This window comes from Candoia aspera, chromosome 1, assembly GCF_035149785.1.
Source record: "Candoia aspera isolate rCanAsp1 chromosome 1, rCanAsp1.hap2, whole genome shotgun sequence".
Classification (NCBI taxonomy): Eukaryota; Metazoa; Chordata; class Lepidosauria; order Squamata; family Boidae; genus Candoia; species Candoia aspera.
Window position 1 is genome coordinate 244,172,522 of NC_086153.1, and position 19,032 is coordinate 244,191,553.

General features: G+C 37.0%; 1 protein-coding gene across 3 annotated transcripts in view; it reads left to right on the forward strand.

The window, feature by feature from the left end:
* TSG101 (tumor susceptibility 101) overlaps window positions 1-16,662 on the forward strand; it is a 43,653-nt gene extending 26,991 nt beyond the window's left edge. The window contains exons 8-10 of one of the 3 annotated variants that reach the window (XM_063289377.1): window positions 11,432-11,634; window positions 14,697-14,936; window positions 16,197-16,662. In XM_063289377.1, the coding sequence (XP_063145447.1) occupies window positions 11,432-11,634; window positions 14,697-14,936; window positions 16,197-16,286 (533 nt within the window). In that variant the 3' untranslated portion in view covers window positions 16,287-16,662. Of the gene's footprint in view, window positions 1-1,253; window positions 4,244-11,431; window positions 11,635-14,696; window positions 14,937-16,196 lie in introns of those variants that run through there. The other 2 variants (XM_063289375.1, XM_063289376.1) reach the window with 2 other exon arrangements.
* The last annotated feature ends 2,370 nt before the right edge of the window (window positions 16,663-19,032 follow it).

The window sequence follows — 19,032 nt, forward strand, 5'->3', positions numbered from 1 at the left end:
CGGAGGAGATGGGCAGTGACAAATTTGATAAATAAATTTTCATCCCCCTACTTAATCAGGAGTCTGCAAGAGAGAAAAGTGTGCTTTGAAGCAACAGTATCTGCTTCCTGGGATTTTTTTGTATTCTACAGATCAAGCAGAATTTCACAGACTTGGAAAAAAACCAATTGCATTTTATGCAGCCATTCAGATCTATTAACTGCCTGGAATAGACACTTTTAACCTATCATACCTGCAGAGATTCATAATCTTCTATGAACATTTCATACAGAGCACTTTGAACCTCATATTGCCAACTCTTCTTGGACTGAATGTCAAATCAAGAGTATACATATCCTCTTCCATATATGGGGTCCGTTATTAGTTGGGACAGGTTCTCCCAAATCATGAAATCCTGTGCTATTTCTTACTGAGCGACTTCAGCATGTTCACTGACTATTCCCAAGGACAAGAAGCCTAGTCAAATGCAGAGACACCAGGTAGTTCAGGAAGAGGAGTCTTGAGAGAGTCAAAATCATAATGGGCAATATGTCCTCTCTTCACACATTTTTATATATTGTTTCAAAAAGGAATTTTAATTGTAATTCAGCAACAAGAATATTGATTCCCCTTGGGAAGGTTGTGAAATAGCTTCATAGATACATGTCTATAATGGATATAATAAAGAAAAGTATTTTTATTTGCACTTCTTTCTCAACTATTATCTGTCATTCTTGATGACCTCAGTTACCTCTGGCATTCAATTGCTTTCTGTCCTTTTTGTTCTTGAAAATTCTAATCTTTCTTGTATCTATTGATCTCTAGTTGTTTTGGAGGAAAAAAAGATCTAGTAGAATATGTCTAGGTTCAGTCTATCATTAATTGATCATTCTGAGTGTTGAAAGTTAACAATCTTAACTGCTCTCTCAAGAGCTAAATGTGTACTAGCATCTTCATTCAGCAAAGATATTCCTGAGTTGCTTTGGAAAATATCAACAGATGGGGGGAATGGGGGTAAGTGTTGTTTTTGTTGTTATAAAATTTAGGTACAACCATTTGTCCTGTAAACTGCATACACCAACATACTAAGTTTTTTGTAGTAGCATTCAAATCAAAAATTGGCAATATGGAAGATTCTCATGTATTTTATGTCTAATGTTTTGATTGTTTTTACATGGAGTAATACAGAATAAAACTACTCTGGGTAGAGTTTTCAGAAAGTGCTTGGACCACAAAGTTTATGAAGGATTAATGTATGTTTGTTCTCTTAATAGCAGATGGCAGAAGAAAGCAGAAACAGGTATGGATTTGTGGTCATTCTTATGTTTTCTGGGCAGAAAAACGGGCACTTGAAAGAAGCTTTGGTCCACAATTGGGAATTCGACTGGAGGATGCCAAATTACATTGGCTAGGAAAGAGTGGAATGATGTGGGATCAGTTAATACCCACCCTGTTGCATACACGACGGAGGCTAATGGATCCTGATATATTGGTGGTCCATCTAGGAGGCAATGACCTGGGGACAGCCAGAAATATGGATATCATAAACCGAATGAAGAAAGATTTAGGACATCTTAAGCAAATATTCAAGAATAGCACTCCAGTCTGGTCTAATATTGTACCCCGGAAAGTATGGAATCAAGAGGTACCCCATAAAGTGATGGAGAAAAGCAGGAGAAGAATCAATCAGGAAATTGGCTATTTTATGCAGTATATTGGAGGGGCTGTGATCAAACATGATTTACTTGTACCAGAATCTCCTGGATTGTTCCATCTAGATGGTGTACTCTTATCTCAGAGTGGTACAGATATCTTCAACCTGGATTTACAAAGTGCTTTGGAAACTTTGATTTGATTTTTGATTGGAAGAAAAATGATACCCCTTTATGTATTAACAACTGTGGACACTTTTTACAAATAGAGAAAGTTGTGGACGGTATGGCAACACGAATTTATAGACAACAGACTTAGCCTATGATGTTAGTTGGGTACTGCTTACTAATGCAGTTATCTGTGGCATTGCCCTATAAACTGCAATGATTTTTTTGTTAATATGTCTAACTATTTTTGAAAATTCGGCTTATTGTTTTTGCATTTACTTTAATTCATTTCTCATGTTTGTTGAGAGAGATTGCCAAACAAATCGATTCCCTACATCCAAATGTGCTCACTGAATATGGTATGATTATATCCATCTACAGTGTAAGTAACAGTTTATAAAGCTATTTCATGTGAGTAGGATGGGACTAATCATTAAGTGTCATCACTATTGGGGTAGTATTCAATAGTATCACTCCACTGGCAGATGCTGTTTTGCCAGTTGAATGAATTCATAATCCCCACCACCACTTCTATATGCCTTCAGATCTCCTCTAGAAGTTTGGTGAGCCCTCTGGTGTATGCTTGAGGTTCATGCACAAAGAATTGAAGGAGGAGGAAGGGAAATCCCATTATGTGAATGGAAGCCAGCTAATATAATACTGGATATAGGCCACTGTTAGCAATTTAACATTACACCTTAAAACTTTAGAAATTTGTAGTTTTGAAGGAGTGGAGGATTATTTAAATATAATAGGAAGGTCAATTAAAGATCTAGTTTCTGACACACAGTTTTTGAAAATATTTTTCCTAGTTAAGAATTGAAGCAATTATATTTCACAACTGCGTGTCTTATAGGCAGTGACTAGTGGCTGGTTTAGATGTAACATTCCCAACCTAATACAGCATAGTTCATTAGGCTAGAAATAAGTTTTGGTCCCACACCTCCCCCCCACTTTTCTGCCCTTAGTGCCAGCTTTGATCCAAATCACAATGTCTGTTATAACTGAGCTGGGGAGCTATGGTATAAAGTTGTTTTGTTTACTGGCCTCTTGATTAATAACATGCATTAAACCATATCTCCCTATTTTTGGTACAATGGGAAACTGGTTTAAAGAAATGGGGACTGAAGAATTGCTTTTCCAGTGCGTGGAGCAATTGTTCTAGATATGAGAGTTCTTAGGGTTGTTGTAAGAAGGATTTAAACGCTTCGTTTTCCTACTGCATGCAGAATAGTATCAATGCCTCTTAGAGCAGTTACGATATTTGCAAAAAAAATTGACATTTTAAATGACAGGTTCTGCAAAAATACTGTTGCTATGATTCTGTTAATACTGTTGCAATGGTTCTGTTAATACTGTTGCAGTGGTTCTGTTAATTTTGAACCATTCTGAACATCCCTTGTGATAATTAAAATGATATTTGTAATTATTTCTGTCGATATTCCCACGGAGATAGCAAAGCACTTTAGAGTTTTTATTTGTTGTGGTTGAAGAAAATCTTTCTTTTATTCCAAATGCATAAAGATAGATGTTCTGCTTATCCCAAAGGTATTGAACTGTTTGACAGTAGCCCTATAACAGAACTATGCCACATTTTGGTTTGGCATCACTGAATCCCCTTTGCCTGGTAAAAGGCAGGCGATCTGCACCAGAATTTGCTTTGAAGGATAGTTCAAGAGAAGTACAGTTTTACAAGTAATTAAGGAAAATTTAAAATGCAGAGATGTGTATCTTTTTTCCAAAAAACAAACAACTGACCTGTTGTGCAATAACAATTTGGTTATTAAGGAGGAAAAATGTTGTAAAACAAATCAAGACTCTTTTTTTGTTTCAATACTGAACTCAATTTACACTGCATTTATACAGCATTGTGACTTTTAATTCCCTTCACAAGAAAGAGGGAATTTAACATTAATGGTTTATGTCAATTTTTTGTCATTTCTGAAGTGAGTTCCTTACTCAAAATGTTTCCAAGTCTGCTGAACCTCTAGGAGAGGGATTTTGAAAGCTTCATTCAGTACAAACCTGACTGAAAATAGGACAAGTGTAGAACGTAGAAGACCAAGCTGTGGAAACTGCATTTTCTAAACATGACCTTCATTACAATTTAGAATGAAAAACTTGAGCAAATTTATTTTATGTCACTTCTCTTGAATATCACTGAAGTTTCCAGCCAGATGAGGAGAATTGTACCACCTGTGGGAGAAAGTAGGACTGTGTTCAAATTTGTATGGCATGGTTCAGTTTTTTCCAATGAGGGTTTAGCAGCATAGAAAAGTTTTCAGCAGACTACCTTTTGTATATTTGCTTGTAAAAGAGCCTTTAAGCTCCAGTATTTTGTCAGGATTTATCTTTCATAACCTGTTGACATTGGACATCTGTTTGAGTCATCTGATTTCTATAATTTGGAGCATTCTGTTTTAAAAATAAAATATTAACCTTTATTTTCTTGTTGTACTGTGTGATATTAGTGGGCATTTAGTACTATCATGCAACTTATTTTTCTCCAAATCCTGTTTCTCAGGTCACTAACATTGATGTGTTTGACATGGCCCTTAGTCTATTATCAGATATATTGGAAACAGTTGCATTTTCAATTATTTATGTGAGATAGCATAAAAATAAAGCAACCACACAGTATTTCAAAAACTAGAAGTAACTGTTGATTCCAGTATTTAGTGGCCATTATTTATGGGTAAACATAATGGCTTTGATTCAAGCTTGTTTTTACCATGACTTGAAAATGCCTTCCACTTGCACACTGTAGTCTCCTGATTTTCCTCTCCCAGTATTCATCACTGTACTCTACCTTTGTGGGTTACATGTTTGCCAAAGTGACTTTTTGTAGGGGCACTGGGGACTGCAGAGAAGAAGAGATGGGGTTGACCTGTTTTCCAAATAGAGTGTAGCTCATACTCTTTAGACAATAATTTGTTAAAACTATTAGAAGTAGGAACTCTGCAGTCACAACTACTGAATATTTATATAATTACTGGCCTTTAATTTGTATAAAGTCATTGAAACAACTACAGTGTGCATTCTCTCTGTGAATAAGCAATATTGCCATCAATATAAGCCCTATTATTATATTTAAATATTAGTGAATAGCTTCTCTATTCACAACCAAGATGGTATTCTAGATATCTCAGATTTTACTAAAGCACACAGATTTGGTGGATAATTACTTACAGCAGCGTGAGTAGTAACATGTTTCATGGGATTTCCTTAGTGGGCATACTTCCGTTGAACTCTGTAGTACAAATAGCACTACCTTAGTTTCATCTCCTCACACTACTGAGAAACTAGTTGGTACCAGTATTAATTTTTTAAAGATTTCTGTGTCCTTTACTTAAAAACAAATGTAATTGTTATATATTGCCCAGGTTCCTAACCTCACGGCAACGTACTTTGATATTGTACACTGGTAATGTTTCCTTGCATTGGAAGACCCTTGTACCTACCTCATAATTTGGGGGAGCTATATTGGAGGTGGGATGAAAGGAAGAGACCATGTCTCAGTGGTAGAGCACATGTTTTACATGCAGAAAGTCTCAGTTTCAGATCCTGGCATTTCTAGTTAAATGTAGCAGGTAGCAGAGACAGACTACAGCCTTATACTTCAAAGAGCCACTTCCGGGTGATGCTGAGATAGAGAGTCAAATGGTTGGACTTGAAGCTGTTTCTCTGTGTTCCTAAATCTCATCTGTAAAGAGAAGATCCCTTGTAGAGCTTTTGATTCAGCCCAGTGAAAACTTTACAAATGAAAATCACTGTTACATCAAGGATTATTATGTCCTGTGTTCTTAAAAAAATATTTGGAAATAATCCTTGTACCATTCTTGCCACTAGGTATGTGTGTTCTTAATGTACTACTGCAACACAGAGTTCTGGTGTAATAAGTGCCACCTTAGGTGCTTGCATTTTTAAAAAATGTGATGCATTTTTAATTTGAAATGGCCAGTTTTGAGTTTGAAATTGTTGTTTCAAGCTCCAAACAGCTCTTTTTCCTTTAAACTGGGTTGTCTCAATCATTTTGAGAGCAGTGTTTAGTACACAAAACAATGCTTCAACTCTAATCAGCTGTTTTGAGCTTGGAACGCTTCCAGAATGAATGAAGTAACTGTTTCAAGCTTGAAATGGGTCATTTTAAATTTGAAACACTTTGTATTTGAAATGTTCTGTGTGCTACTGGTTAAGTTCTATTAAGTTTTTATTTAAAGTGGGTGATGAATAGCCTTGGTGGCATTCTGGGATAGATGATGGTATTTACTTGAAATGAATGCTCATTTTTCCCAAATAATTTATATTTAAAATGTAAGGTGATCTTACATTTGCTAAGAATTTTTGGTAAATGTGGCAGGCAAGATTGTTGTTGTTGTTTAGGCTTCCATTCAAGATCACCTTCTATTAGCTAAATCCAGTAAATATTTTACATCTCCCAAATAGTTTTTTCTCTAACAGATGAGTTTTACAAATACTTGAGCTCTTCTGTGCAGGTTAAGAGAAGGTAACACAGAAGTAAAAGGATACTGTTTTTCTGAAAATAAGTCCCACTAAAAGAAATATAATTGTTTCATTCTTAACTTGAATTAAGGAAAGACTTTTATATAAATTAAGGAAAGACTTTTAAATAGCGTTCTTTGGAAATTGACAAATTGTGATATTAAACCTGTTCTGAGATTCTTATCTAGATTTAGAGCTTTAAAAGTATTTCACTTTCTTAAACAGAATTTCTGCCAAGAGAAACCTAACTCTATCAATTTAATCTCTTTAGTTTAAATTAACAAAATAACCTACCAGTATTAATATTTTAAGAGGAAAAAAAATCTGTCCTGTTGGTGATGCATATATTTATGATCTATTAAATGTCAGTTTGTTCAACAGCCAAGTTCAGTGCTGGCTGCTACTTTTCTTTCAGACTTAATTGGTAGTCTGTGTACTGTAAGGTCACAGTGCCTTGAGGTCACTTCTGAAACCAGATTCCATATAGTAAAGGTTAAATGTGTTCCCTGGAATAAATGGCTGTGTGCCATTTTTAGAGGGTGGCTAATTTTGGAAGAAGGAAGGAGAAGGCGTTAAGACTCATATTGCTGAAGGACTAAACTGTTACATTTTTCCTGTTCTGAATATATAGCTTTCCTTGGTTCTTTGCACTTTCAACCCTTTTTAGACATATAAATCTATTTTTTACACACACACACACACAAACGCACGCACAGGCACAACCTTATAGATACTGTTATTTTTTCTGCCCTTCAGTTTGTGCTGTATGCAAGGGCTTCATAAATGAGCTGCTGTGAGTAAGAGCTCCAGTTTGTTTTTGTGTTGTCAGTATAGAGGTATGCTTGTTGGTGATGGCTATCTTAACTAAAAAAATAACATTCTCTGATGAGAATGATTTCTCCACCTTCCTTTGTACTCCAGGATGGGCAGTCTACGAGAGGAAAATCTGCGAGAGAAAATCCTGATGCAAGTTGATGTTTGTTCAGGTGTAGTGCCATAGAAATAGTGTGATGTGGTTGCTGGGGACAGAAAGTTACTGCGGGGGGGGTGGGGGGGAGGCAATCAGCTGCAAGGAGACTAGATTAGAACTGTGCATTGGTCTTCTCCAGGCTCATGTGGAGACCTGAACAGAGATGTGCCTGCTTCGATGTGATATTGTGTTCAGGCTCCTGCACATTCCAGAGCACTTCTTCCAAATAATAGTATGTGTGAAGCATTTTGTTTTCAGTATGGCTTTTGGGTAGTTAATTTGTTTTGAATGAGTGTCCATCTCTTAGGATGTTTAAGAACTTCATTGCTTGGGATGTGTGGATTTATTTTGCTATCTGCCTGAAAGCATCTATGGTAGCTCTCTCAGAATTTTGTTTGATACAGACCTTAGAGATGTGCATAGTTTTTGAGAGCAGAAATTACCTCCTAAGTTTACTGGCTTTTTGTTTTATACAGTTATTTCCTGGCATGTAGCAACTTTCCCTTGAGAGGATGAAGTCAACTTGTTATTGGGTAGCTTAACTAAGAAATGTAAAGTTGCTAAGTAATAACCTTAATTCATTCTGTTGCATTTACTGGCAAAATGTAGACATTGTACAAAGAGAGCTGTGTTAGTCTGCGGTGGTAAAAAATTAGGAGTCTAGTAGCACTTTTTATGACTAAAACGTATTTATTAGAAGGCATAAGCTTTTATGAGTTGCAGCTCACTTCATAGGAACGTTATGTCTGTCTGTATTTATGCCAGTTTGGGTGGATTTCCATTCCATCTGGCTGAACTTGATGCTTCTTGTTATCAGTAGAGCCAGATCAATTCCCAGGGGGGACCTATTACAAGACAGAAACAGGACAACAGAACACCACTGGTTGTTACCTACAGCTCATGCCGCAAGCACTCAAATGCATTATTAATAAGCTACAGCCAATATTGGACAATCACACTGCATCTTCCCAGGCACTGGGTGGCAGGCTCATACTTGCATATAGGCAACCACCCAACCTGAAGCAGATTCTCACCAGCAACAAGAAACAACAGGATAATGATGTCAACATGGGAACCAGACCATGCAACAAACACGGATGTCTATTTTGCCCCACTTTTATCCGAGCAGCACCATCACAGGCCCCAAGAAGTATACATGCAAGATTAAAGGTGCTTTCGCATGCGCTCCAGTGTAATATATGCCATCATCTGCCAGCAATTCCCTTCTGATTCTACCTAGAACAAATAGGACAAATGTTGTGCAAATGAATTAATGAACACAAGTTTGCCATCAGGACTCAGAGCAAGGGCAAAATAAGATCAAAGCATTTCAACCTCCCAGGACACTCCATAGCAGACCTCAGAGTGACTGTTGTGGAAGAGTGTGACTTTAACAGCACCATCGAGCAAGAAATTGTTGAACTCACATACATCAAAATGTTTCAGGCAATCTCAGAAGGTCTTAAGAAATACAGTGGGTTTTTAAACACATTACAGCTGTTAACTAATACTGTAAGTATAATCTGCCTCCCATGTAACCTGCATCTGCCTTACCAAACTATCTTCCCCTCCTTTTTCCCATACCTCACCCCAATTTAAATCCTACTTAAGCCGTTCTGTGCATCTGATGAAGTGAGCTGCAGCTCACAAAAACCTATGCCTTTCAACAAAATTTGCTTTTGTTAGTCAGCAAAAATGCCAGCAGACTCCTGATTCTCTGGCAAAAGACAGGTGAATTTGAAATAAGATTACTACATATAATTTTGCATTCACTCTGTCATTTTGAGCATAAAGTATTTGGGACAGTGGTTGAGTTTATGATATGTCATGACACCCTTTTAAAAACAAGAGAGCAATTCTATACCACAGCTTCATTTCTATCTCTATTCTAGCTGAATTGTATTTTTGGTGCCTAAGCACATTAACATTGTAACTCCAATAAAACTTTCTTGTGTATGAAAGTGGCTTGTTGAAAAACATAAATAGTTGACCTATATTGTTCTTTTCCTATACTTGTTTTCTGTGTTTGCTTTTTGTTAGTCTTTCATTTGGGAGCTTTAAGAAATTTGTTAAAACCAGTTTGGACCTTTTTATTTGCCTGTACAAATAGAATGCATCTAGCAGCATGTATCAACCTCAGTTTCTCCACTTCATTTCATTCTTCAAAAATATGCATGTCCTTTAAAGTATTATAGGAAAATTGTTAAATATCAAGTAATGTAAAAGTGGTGGCTTTTCATGATGATACTGGCTTTATGAGGTTTTCAGCATGTTTCCTGGCAAATGGAACATTCTACCCAATATGTTGTTTAAATTGTATTTTTAATACACTACATAATATTGGCATTGGGGAGGAAATTTTATTTATTAGTGGAAAATGTCTAGAATTCTTCTTAAAATTTTTAGTTTAATTGATGTAACATTTGTTATGCAGAAGGATTTCTTAGTTTGGTATCAATTTTCAGAGTTCTTTGTATATGGCAGACGTGCATATTTTCAAGAGAAGAGCAGAGAGATTTTAGGGAGAAATGATCTACATGGTAGACATTCATTCAGAACTTTGACTAAACTTGATCCTAAGACTCAAAATGGAAGTATGAGAAAGAATAAGAATATTTTGGCATACGCTGAAATTCATAAATGAACTTTAAATGCATTGAAAAGAATTTAGAAACTGTACCATTCAGCCATCCTTCATTAGATTCTGAACCTGAAGACCTTACATTCCTTGTCGTTGTACATCATTAAAACCTAATTTAGAAACATGAAAGCCAGAAGAAAGAAAAAGTTAAAAAGAATCGTAGCATATTCTTCAGCATCATATGAAGTTCAAAATCTGGAGTAAGAAATTTGGATCAGAAACTGTGACCATGAAAGTCAATTTCATCTGAAGATCAAACCAGAATAAATGAAGTTGGCAAGAAAGAATGGAAATTACAGGATGAATAGACATTTTCAGTAATTCACTAATTTTTGATGAGTGGACACTTTAAAAATATAGGAATTGGGGATCAGCAGGTCTGGATATTACAGCAATGGACATATTAGAATGCCTTTCATAATCTGGATGCTGCTTCAGCAATGGAAACACCTTAAAAGACACAAAAAGGGCTTATAATTTTGAAAAGCTGTGATTAAGAAGAAGAATGTTAATATTAAGAACATTTATGGATGGCGGCAAATTCAGACTACATATGAAACCTGGGGCACTTTGAGTTGGTGTGTTAAGGTAAAATACAATTTTTATCATAGAGTGCTGTTCTTAATTCTTGCTAGTTTTGATACTGTTGTATACATGTAACTTAGAACTGTTTTTTTAAATTTAACTGAAAAAATATTTTGTAAATGATAGTAATTAAGAATGGGGAATTTGTTACAAAATTTGAAATCTAAGGAAACTCCTTAGTCAATGTTGTCTGACAGGAGATGATGGAAAAACTTTAGATTGAAATGTGCTGTGTGAATTTCTAGACTGAATGTTTGGGAAGAAGAATTAAAATAAGGAAAATCATTTGTGCATGACAAATACCTGGCATTACATGTCAAATGATCATAATATTTGCCCTGTAGCTTTTTTATGACCAATATGGAAACAAGAAAATTTGTAAAAAAAATAAAATAGTGTTTCTTTGTTTGCAGTATATAGCTCTCTTACAAGTCTTTCTTTAAATAAGTAACATCAAGCAATGACTATCAGTAATAGTCTGAGATAGGCACATCTTGTGTTTTCATAATAAAATTTTGAATTTATGGTGTATCCACCTACATCTGAGTAATTCAAGTGTAGTAGATGCTTATGAAGTTTGAATTTTTAAGGAAGGCCTGCTATTTTATCACCATATTTTTAAATTAATGAATACATGGAAGCCTAGTGATGCTTTTTGCTCTAAATGAAAACTCCTAGAGAGTTGATAGAGGTTTTTATAACTCAGTTGTAAACTGGTGAGATAAGTAAACCCATATCAAATTGGGAAGGGACAAAGTTATTCTAAAATATATTGAAAGTTCACAGATATACCTTCTAAAGTGTGACTTTTGCAAGTTAGCCTGAGGTGATACTCCTTTGTTTTTCTCTTTAAAATATTTGGAGGTCATGTCAAAGAATCTGTTTGAAGACATTGACAGCAAGATTTCTGTGACTGTGAATTTTACTCTGCAGGTCCCAGCAGAGATGGCACAATTAGTGAAGATACTATTCGAGCTTCTCTTATATCAGCAGTCAGTGATAAATTGAGATGGCGAATGAAAGAAGAAATGGATCGTGCTCAAGCAGAGCTCAATGCCTTGAAGCGCACAGAAGAGGATCTGAAAAAGGGTCATCAAAAGCTTGAGGAGATGGTGACTCGCCTAGACCAAGAAGTGGTAAGCAGGAGGAAAAGCTCTTTCCTGAGTAACTTTGGTTGTGCAAAGTGATTGTACCCTTTTTTCCCCTTCCAGTTGCTTCCACTTGATCTGCTGCACAATTATCTTCATAATGGTGGGGAAGACAAATTGCAAGAAATAAGTAGATCACATCTTGTGGATGTGGAGTCTGTACATTTCTTTTTATTCCAGACTTTAAATGTTAGAGATAGAAATGTAGTAACTACATCTGTGGTTATTGACAGGCTTAGTGAAAGGGAAGGACCATTATTTACTTTACTTTACTTTACTTTACTATTACTATTACTATTACTATTACTATACTATACTATACTATACTATACTAATACAATTACAATATATAAAAATACAATATCTAAAAATACAGTTACAGATAAACAATAAATTACAGATAAAAATAAAATCCAAATGGCAGATGATCTAACTCAGTCCTTGTGTGCAACGAGCACTCTAGGGCACTAGCCATCCCCAAACGTGACTACTACCCTCCCCGCCCCGAGCCAGGTCTTCAGATTCCTCCGGAAGGCCAGGAGTGATGGAGCTAGCCTCACCTCCGAGGATAAGATGTTCCAGAGGGCTGGAGCTATTGCAGAGAACACCCGCCTCCTGGACCCCACCAGACAGAATTCTCTTACCAACAGGGTCCATAACATGCCCTCTCTGCATGATCGGGTGGGACAGGTTGATGTAACATTAACTAAGACATCTGGTTAGAAATAAAACACTTGGTATGGGAAGTAAAGATTCACTGTGAAAGAGGTTCTTTCTCTTATGCTTAAATGCTTTTTCTTTCATATTTTCATATTTCATCATGTAAATCTATATATTGTGGTTGCATCTGGAATACTGTTGCAGATCTTTCCTTTATCTCATGAGCAGTGATGGACTGGTTGAACCATTTATTTATTTATTTATCATGTTTTTATCACCGCCCATCTCCCTCATATGGGGGACTCTGGGCGGTTCACAATAAAACAGTTTAAAATTAATAAAATCATAATATCATTAATCTACAAATATCTATATCAATAAATAAATATAAAATGTAATGAGATCCAAGTAATGGGAGATCTAATACCACCCAGAGGGGGACAAGATCGACCTCAGCAGGACTAAGGAGCCAACCAAACCCAAGCACCAACCCCAACCATGCCCATGTAACACCCATGCTCTGTGAACTGAACTGGTTAGCAGTTGGCTTCTGGATGCAATTCAAGGTGCTGGTTGTTATCTTTAAAGTTCTTCATGGCATAGGGCCTGGTTATCTGATGAACCATCTCTTTCCTATGGTTTCTGCCTATCCAGTAAAATCTGACAGAGCTAATTCACTCCTGGTCCCATCAATTAAGCAATGTCACCTAGCAGGACCCAGGAGGCAGGCCTTCTGTACTACAGCACCAGTCCTCTGGAACGGTATCTCCCTGGACATTCACATGACCTCTCCCCCCGCTCAATTTTTAAACAGCTTTAAAAGCATGGCTCTTCCCCCAGACCTTGGGTTAGGGTGTCTGGGGGTGGGGGGCTTCTTGTCCACTTTTTTATCTTTCTGTTGGGGGAGAGAGTTGGTTGTTGTTCCCTCTGGATGACATTATCTTTTGGGTTTTAATTTTGATTACACTGTTTGTATATGTTAAGCCACCCAGAGTTGTTAGAGTTGCATGGCCTAGAAATCCGATTAATAAATAAATCTCAAAAAGGATATTGCTAAGAGGACAGAATAGAGCAGCCTTATCATAGGAGAAATCTCTTACCTTAGTAGACAATTGCTAAGCTTCCTTTAAACATCTGTTCACCTACTGTAGGAGTTAAAGACTGAATGGATATTACATAGTCTTATTAACAGGGTACTTTTATATACTTAAAAATGTATTTTAAAATCTGGTGAATCTTGCAAGGAAGCACATGAGCAAATGTTGATTTAAGAAGGTAAACTAAAATCATTTTTGCTTTGTAACATGCATGTGATTTACCCTGAATCTGAAGCAGCAGTTTTTAATTATTTGGGGAGTTCACATGTCTAGAATGAAACAGTAAGACCATCAAAGTGGGCAGGCCTAGGAAATTTTGTGGTGAGCAGCGGGGAAGAAATGCTACCCCTAAACAGTGGACTGACCACAAAAGGGATCTGAAGTCATGACAAATAGCTTGATAAAATAATGAAATAATTTGAGGCAGTTGTGGAAGTTGAATTTTACATTAGGAATCATTAAGAAAGGGATTAAAAATTATTTTCCTAATAACATGCTTTTATACAAATCTGTGATGAGCCAGACTGTTGCACTTTAGAGTGGTTATTGTGAAGTTGGAAAAAAGTAGAAAAAAATGCAGTCAAACTTTATTTGAGATCTAGAGTAGTATCCAGTGAATTAAAGGAAAAGATGAATAAAAGAGTTTACGACAAAGACTATAAAATTATGGTGGCATTAAGAAAGAGATAATCGGCATTTGCTTCTCTCATTTATATATTGTACTTGATCCTAGAGTAATCTAGGGTAAATTAATGATAAAAGATTCAAAGTAGATGAAGTGGTGTATAGTTAAGATTACCAGTAGCAAAAAATCATGATAGTGATAAGCCATTTTTAAGAATAGAGGCAGTGTACGTGTGGCTATCAGTCACTACTGAATCACAGAGGAAAATGGCTGTTGTAGGAAATGCAGGATTTCATTCAAATCTGGTACGTCTGCTCTTACATTCCTTGGGCTATTTGTATTAGTAATTGTATGCGACAGCCAGTGGTTAAAGGCCTCAGGCTAAAAACTGGGAGACCCTGAGCTCTAGTCATGCCTTAGGTATAAAGACCACTGGGTGACTTTGGACTAGTTACTCCATCTTAGCCTTGGGAAGAAAACAGTGGCAAACCAGTTCCCAAAATGTTGCCAAGAAAACTGCAGGGGCTTGTCCAGGCAGTCACCAAGAGTGAAGACTGACTCAAAGGAACAACAAAAAAAAGTGTAATCTTCAGCAGCGAAAGGTGAAATTTAGAGTGTTTAGAAGACATTTTAAAACAAGTTGTATTTCTATTTGTCTGTCTATCTAGGCTGAAGTTGACAAAAACATTGACCTCCTGAAAAAGAAAGATGAAGAGCTAAGTTCTGCCTTGGAAAAAATGGAAAGTCAGTCAGAAAATAATGACATAGATGAAGTTATTGTTCCTACAGCACCGCTTTACAAACAGATATTGAACTTGTATGCTGAGGAAAATGCCATTGAAGATACCATCTTTTATCTGGGTGAAGCACTGAGACGTGGAGTTATAGATCTTGATATCTTTCTCAAGGTAGTTTTAATGAAATATCCAAATATACATGAATATACTGCTGGAGCAAGTGGTTTAGCTTGTCCACCTCAATTCTGAACTTTAATGCTATTTAGTAAATGTGATACACAAGAGAGGGTGCATAATTTTCTTTTCCTGATCTAACATCATATGCAGATAGTAATTTAGGATGCACTGCCCACATGGTAACTAGAAATATACAAGCTTATGCAGTGATGCAACTTGCTCTGCATTTCATCTTATGTTCTGTTTGTTTAGTGCTTCTCTCCCATCTTTTTCTTTGTTTTTTCAACTGATTTACTTTGCTACTAATTTTTGCCAGCATACCCTGCCAGTAATTAATTCTGTGCTCCTGTCTGTTCAGATTGTAATCCTGCTACTTTTGACTGGAATACTTAATATCCAGGTATACACTGAAATTTCAGAGAGGTGTATGAGATCTCATGAGTCTGGCTTGGCTTGGCTGTTGATGTCTTGTACTGACTTTTGTAGACTAAAATAAAAGCTCTCTCAGCAGTGAGATCTATTGAGAGAAGAAACCTGGAATCACCAAAGCAAAATCAGTAGGGTTCTTTGCAGTTTACTTATACATCCTTCACAGCAACACCATGCTTCATTAAAAAAGTATCCTTCATTTCTTTGTATATTACCTCTGATGAGCAGAACTATAGATTGAAATCAGTAACAGTCAATTAAAGACAGGGAAATAATGGATTTAGGCACCTTTATATGCATCTCCCGATTAGTGAATTGGGACTACAGCTTCCAGACTTCTCTGGTGACATAGCCAATTATAATCCCTGCTTCATTAAACTAATGCATTCCAAACTGGTATTTGAAACACTGTATATTAAATTGAAATAATCCACCTTTTCCTGGCTGTGACCCTATAGAGTTAGTGCCTTAGAAAATTCTCCCATTTCTGCTAATTAGAGTAGCTGCCTGTTGATTTTATGGCTCTATCCATATGTAGTTGATAATTTAAAATGCCTTTTAGTAAAAAACTCAACTTATTGTGCAAAGCTAAGCCTCCTGGAAATATTGGGAAGTAAACTTAAAGTCCACTGGGGAAAGTACTAAAAATCAGTGCTTTTTCTTACTGTACATTTTATTTTGACTTGTTTTAAATAAAAATCTGGAGCTGTAGTTTTCAATATTTCTTTCAATAATGGAGTAATTGATGATCTCAAATAAGTCTATATCACTTTTGCTTTATCACGCTCGTATGATTTATCCTGGATCTGTTTTATTTCTTTTCAGCACGTCCGTCTCTTGTCCCGCAAGCAATTCCAACTGAGGGCACTCATGCAGAAAGCAAGAAAGACTGCAGGACTCAGTGATCTCTACTAACCGACGGCATGGGAAAGAGTAGCAGAGGCCAAATGGTCATATTCTGAGTTTTCCTTTTAATAAGTAGGTGGAAAAAAATAACTTATTACATCATTCAATTGTAAGATATTTTGAATGGATAATATATATTTTTCTTTCTCTTCTTTTTGGTAAGGACTAGCTTTTATGAATGCACTTTCAATTTTCTGTAAACCTTTTGCATTGGTGGACTGATGGCTAAATAAAATCCATTGCATAACTCTTTTTTTCTTGTGCTACAGACATTTGTGCAGTGAACATGTCTTTCTTTTCGTTTAACGTCTGCAGAATACAGTTGGAAATGTTATGTGTGTACTTCTAAGATTAATTTATAATAAAAGCATAGAAGATAGCTGGAGGCTGAGATAAAATGTGTTTTATATTATTTAAAACTTGTTTTACAATCTGATCCTTTGATACTTTTCAGGGAAATAAACCCAGTTAAATTCAGTGGACATTTCATAGCAATTAAAAGACACACTATCACTTTTCCCTTAACAGCCATAAATTAAATTGCTCATTGTTAAATCACCTATTGTTCATTCTTTAGGATGTCTCTTAAAATATGCCATTAATTTGATGAATTAATAACAGCATTTGATGATGGTCATTAATTTAAATTACTTTAAAGGAGAGCTATAACCAAATAAACCAATGAAGAGTAGGTTTAATAATTAACTTTTAGCTATGATTGATCTGTAAGGCAGTAGTCCTATGCAGCAGGATTTCCCCTACTTGCTTAGATTCTCCTGTATTCATCATGGATATCTAAATCCTCAGGAACTGATTTTGTAAGAGGGAGAATTCATTTTCTTGTCTGATCACACTCCTTGCTCTGAAGATGTATTTTATTTATTTGTTGGTTCCATTTATATAGCCGCCCATCTTACATGCGTGACTCTGGGCAGCCTACAAAGTTAAAACATACAAAATAACCAAAATCATACAATAAAAACCATTAAAACACATTATTAACAATAAAAACTATTAAAACCATGAAGAACAGTGAGAGTGCAATCCAACTTACTAACAGTATAGCCATTTAGCAGGCTCCATCCCACCACTACCAGACTCCTAAGTGCGATGGGACAGCCATGTCTTCAGGCACTTCCAAAGGCCAGAAGGGTTGGGACCAGTCTAAGTTCCAAGGGAATGATAGCCCGAAGGGTGGGCATCAAGGCAGAAAAGGCTTTCTTCCTGGGTCCCGTCAGATGACATTCCTTAGTAGATGGGACCCATAACATTCCTCTCCTGCTGGACCTGATGGGATGGGTAGATATAACCAGGTAGAGGATGTGTATTTCTTCAAAGATGTAACTGGGAAGAGGAAGATGATGTGCATTTCTTTAAAGATTCATTTATGCAGCTTGTTTCTCAAAATCTGCCCTCCTGGAATCTGAATTCATTGTTCCATGCACTGCACTTCAAAAAGATGGAGAGCTGGTTCTGGGCTTTTGGTACAACGTTCTTTTAAATATTTGAAGTGTTATTTCCCCCTCAGACTTTTATGGCCAACCATCTTATGTATGAACTCTGGCAGCTATCAACATTCAGGGGAAAAAAACCAATATAATTAAACCTCTACAGGTAATCCTCACTTACTGACTGCCTCATTCAGCAACTATTTGAATTTATGAGGATGCTGAAAAAGTAGGTTATGACTGGTCCTTGAACTTGTGGCCATCGCAGCATCCCTGCAGTTACGTGATCACAATTTGGGTGTTTTGCAACTGGCATGTGTTTACAATGATCGCAATGTCCCGCATCACATGATTGCTGGTTGTGACCTTCACAGCTGGCTTCCAAAAATCAAAGTCAATGGGAAAGCCAGCAGGAAGTTGCAAGTCGCAGTCATGTGATGTCACACTTAACCTGCAGTGATTCACTTAAAGACCACAGAATTGATGTAAATGTGCTGCAGTCACATGACATTTCACTTAATGACTTCATCACAGTGATGGAGTTGCCGGTCCCCATTGCGGTCGGTAAGTGAGGACTACTTGAATAAATCATGCAAAATGCAAAATTAAGTAATGCCATTGCCAAGGCACCGTATGACAGATTCCACACAAGCCACATTGCTTTGGGACTCTAACATTCCAACCCAGCATCTGGGGGAAAAGGCAGGTCTTCACAGCCTTCTGGAAGCCAAGATAGTTGGGGCCCTCTGGATCTGAGGGAGGAGGTTGTTCCATAGTGCAGGCACCAGGACAGAGAAGGCATGATGCTTTGGTCCCACAAGTTGATGTTTAATAGAGGGGACTTGGAATGCAGCTGTCTTGTTGGATCTGGTGGGCTGGGCAGAGACCCTTGGAGATAGGCAGTCCTGCAAGTAACCTGGCCCTTTGCCATATAGGGCTTTAAAGGTGACAACCAGCACCCTGAATTGCACTCAGAAGCACATTGGGAGCCAAGGTGGCTCTTGCAACAGTGGGGTATCCTGGGCAAAAATTGGTGTGCCCCAAACTCTGCTTAGCAGTGCATTCTGGATCTGGGCCCTCACAACCTCCAGGCACTGGGTAATCACCCCAGCAACATCACTTGTCTGGCCAGGGATGCAAATGTATAAGTATCATCAGCATACTGATATTGCACCCTGTGCTGGCAAATGACCTTCCCCAGCAGTTTCAAATAGATGTTAAATAGAAGTGGGGAAAGAGCCAAGCCCTGAGGCTATATTTCTCCTCCTCATGACGCTGACTGCACTCAGGCCTGGAGAAAAGAGAAC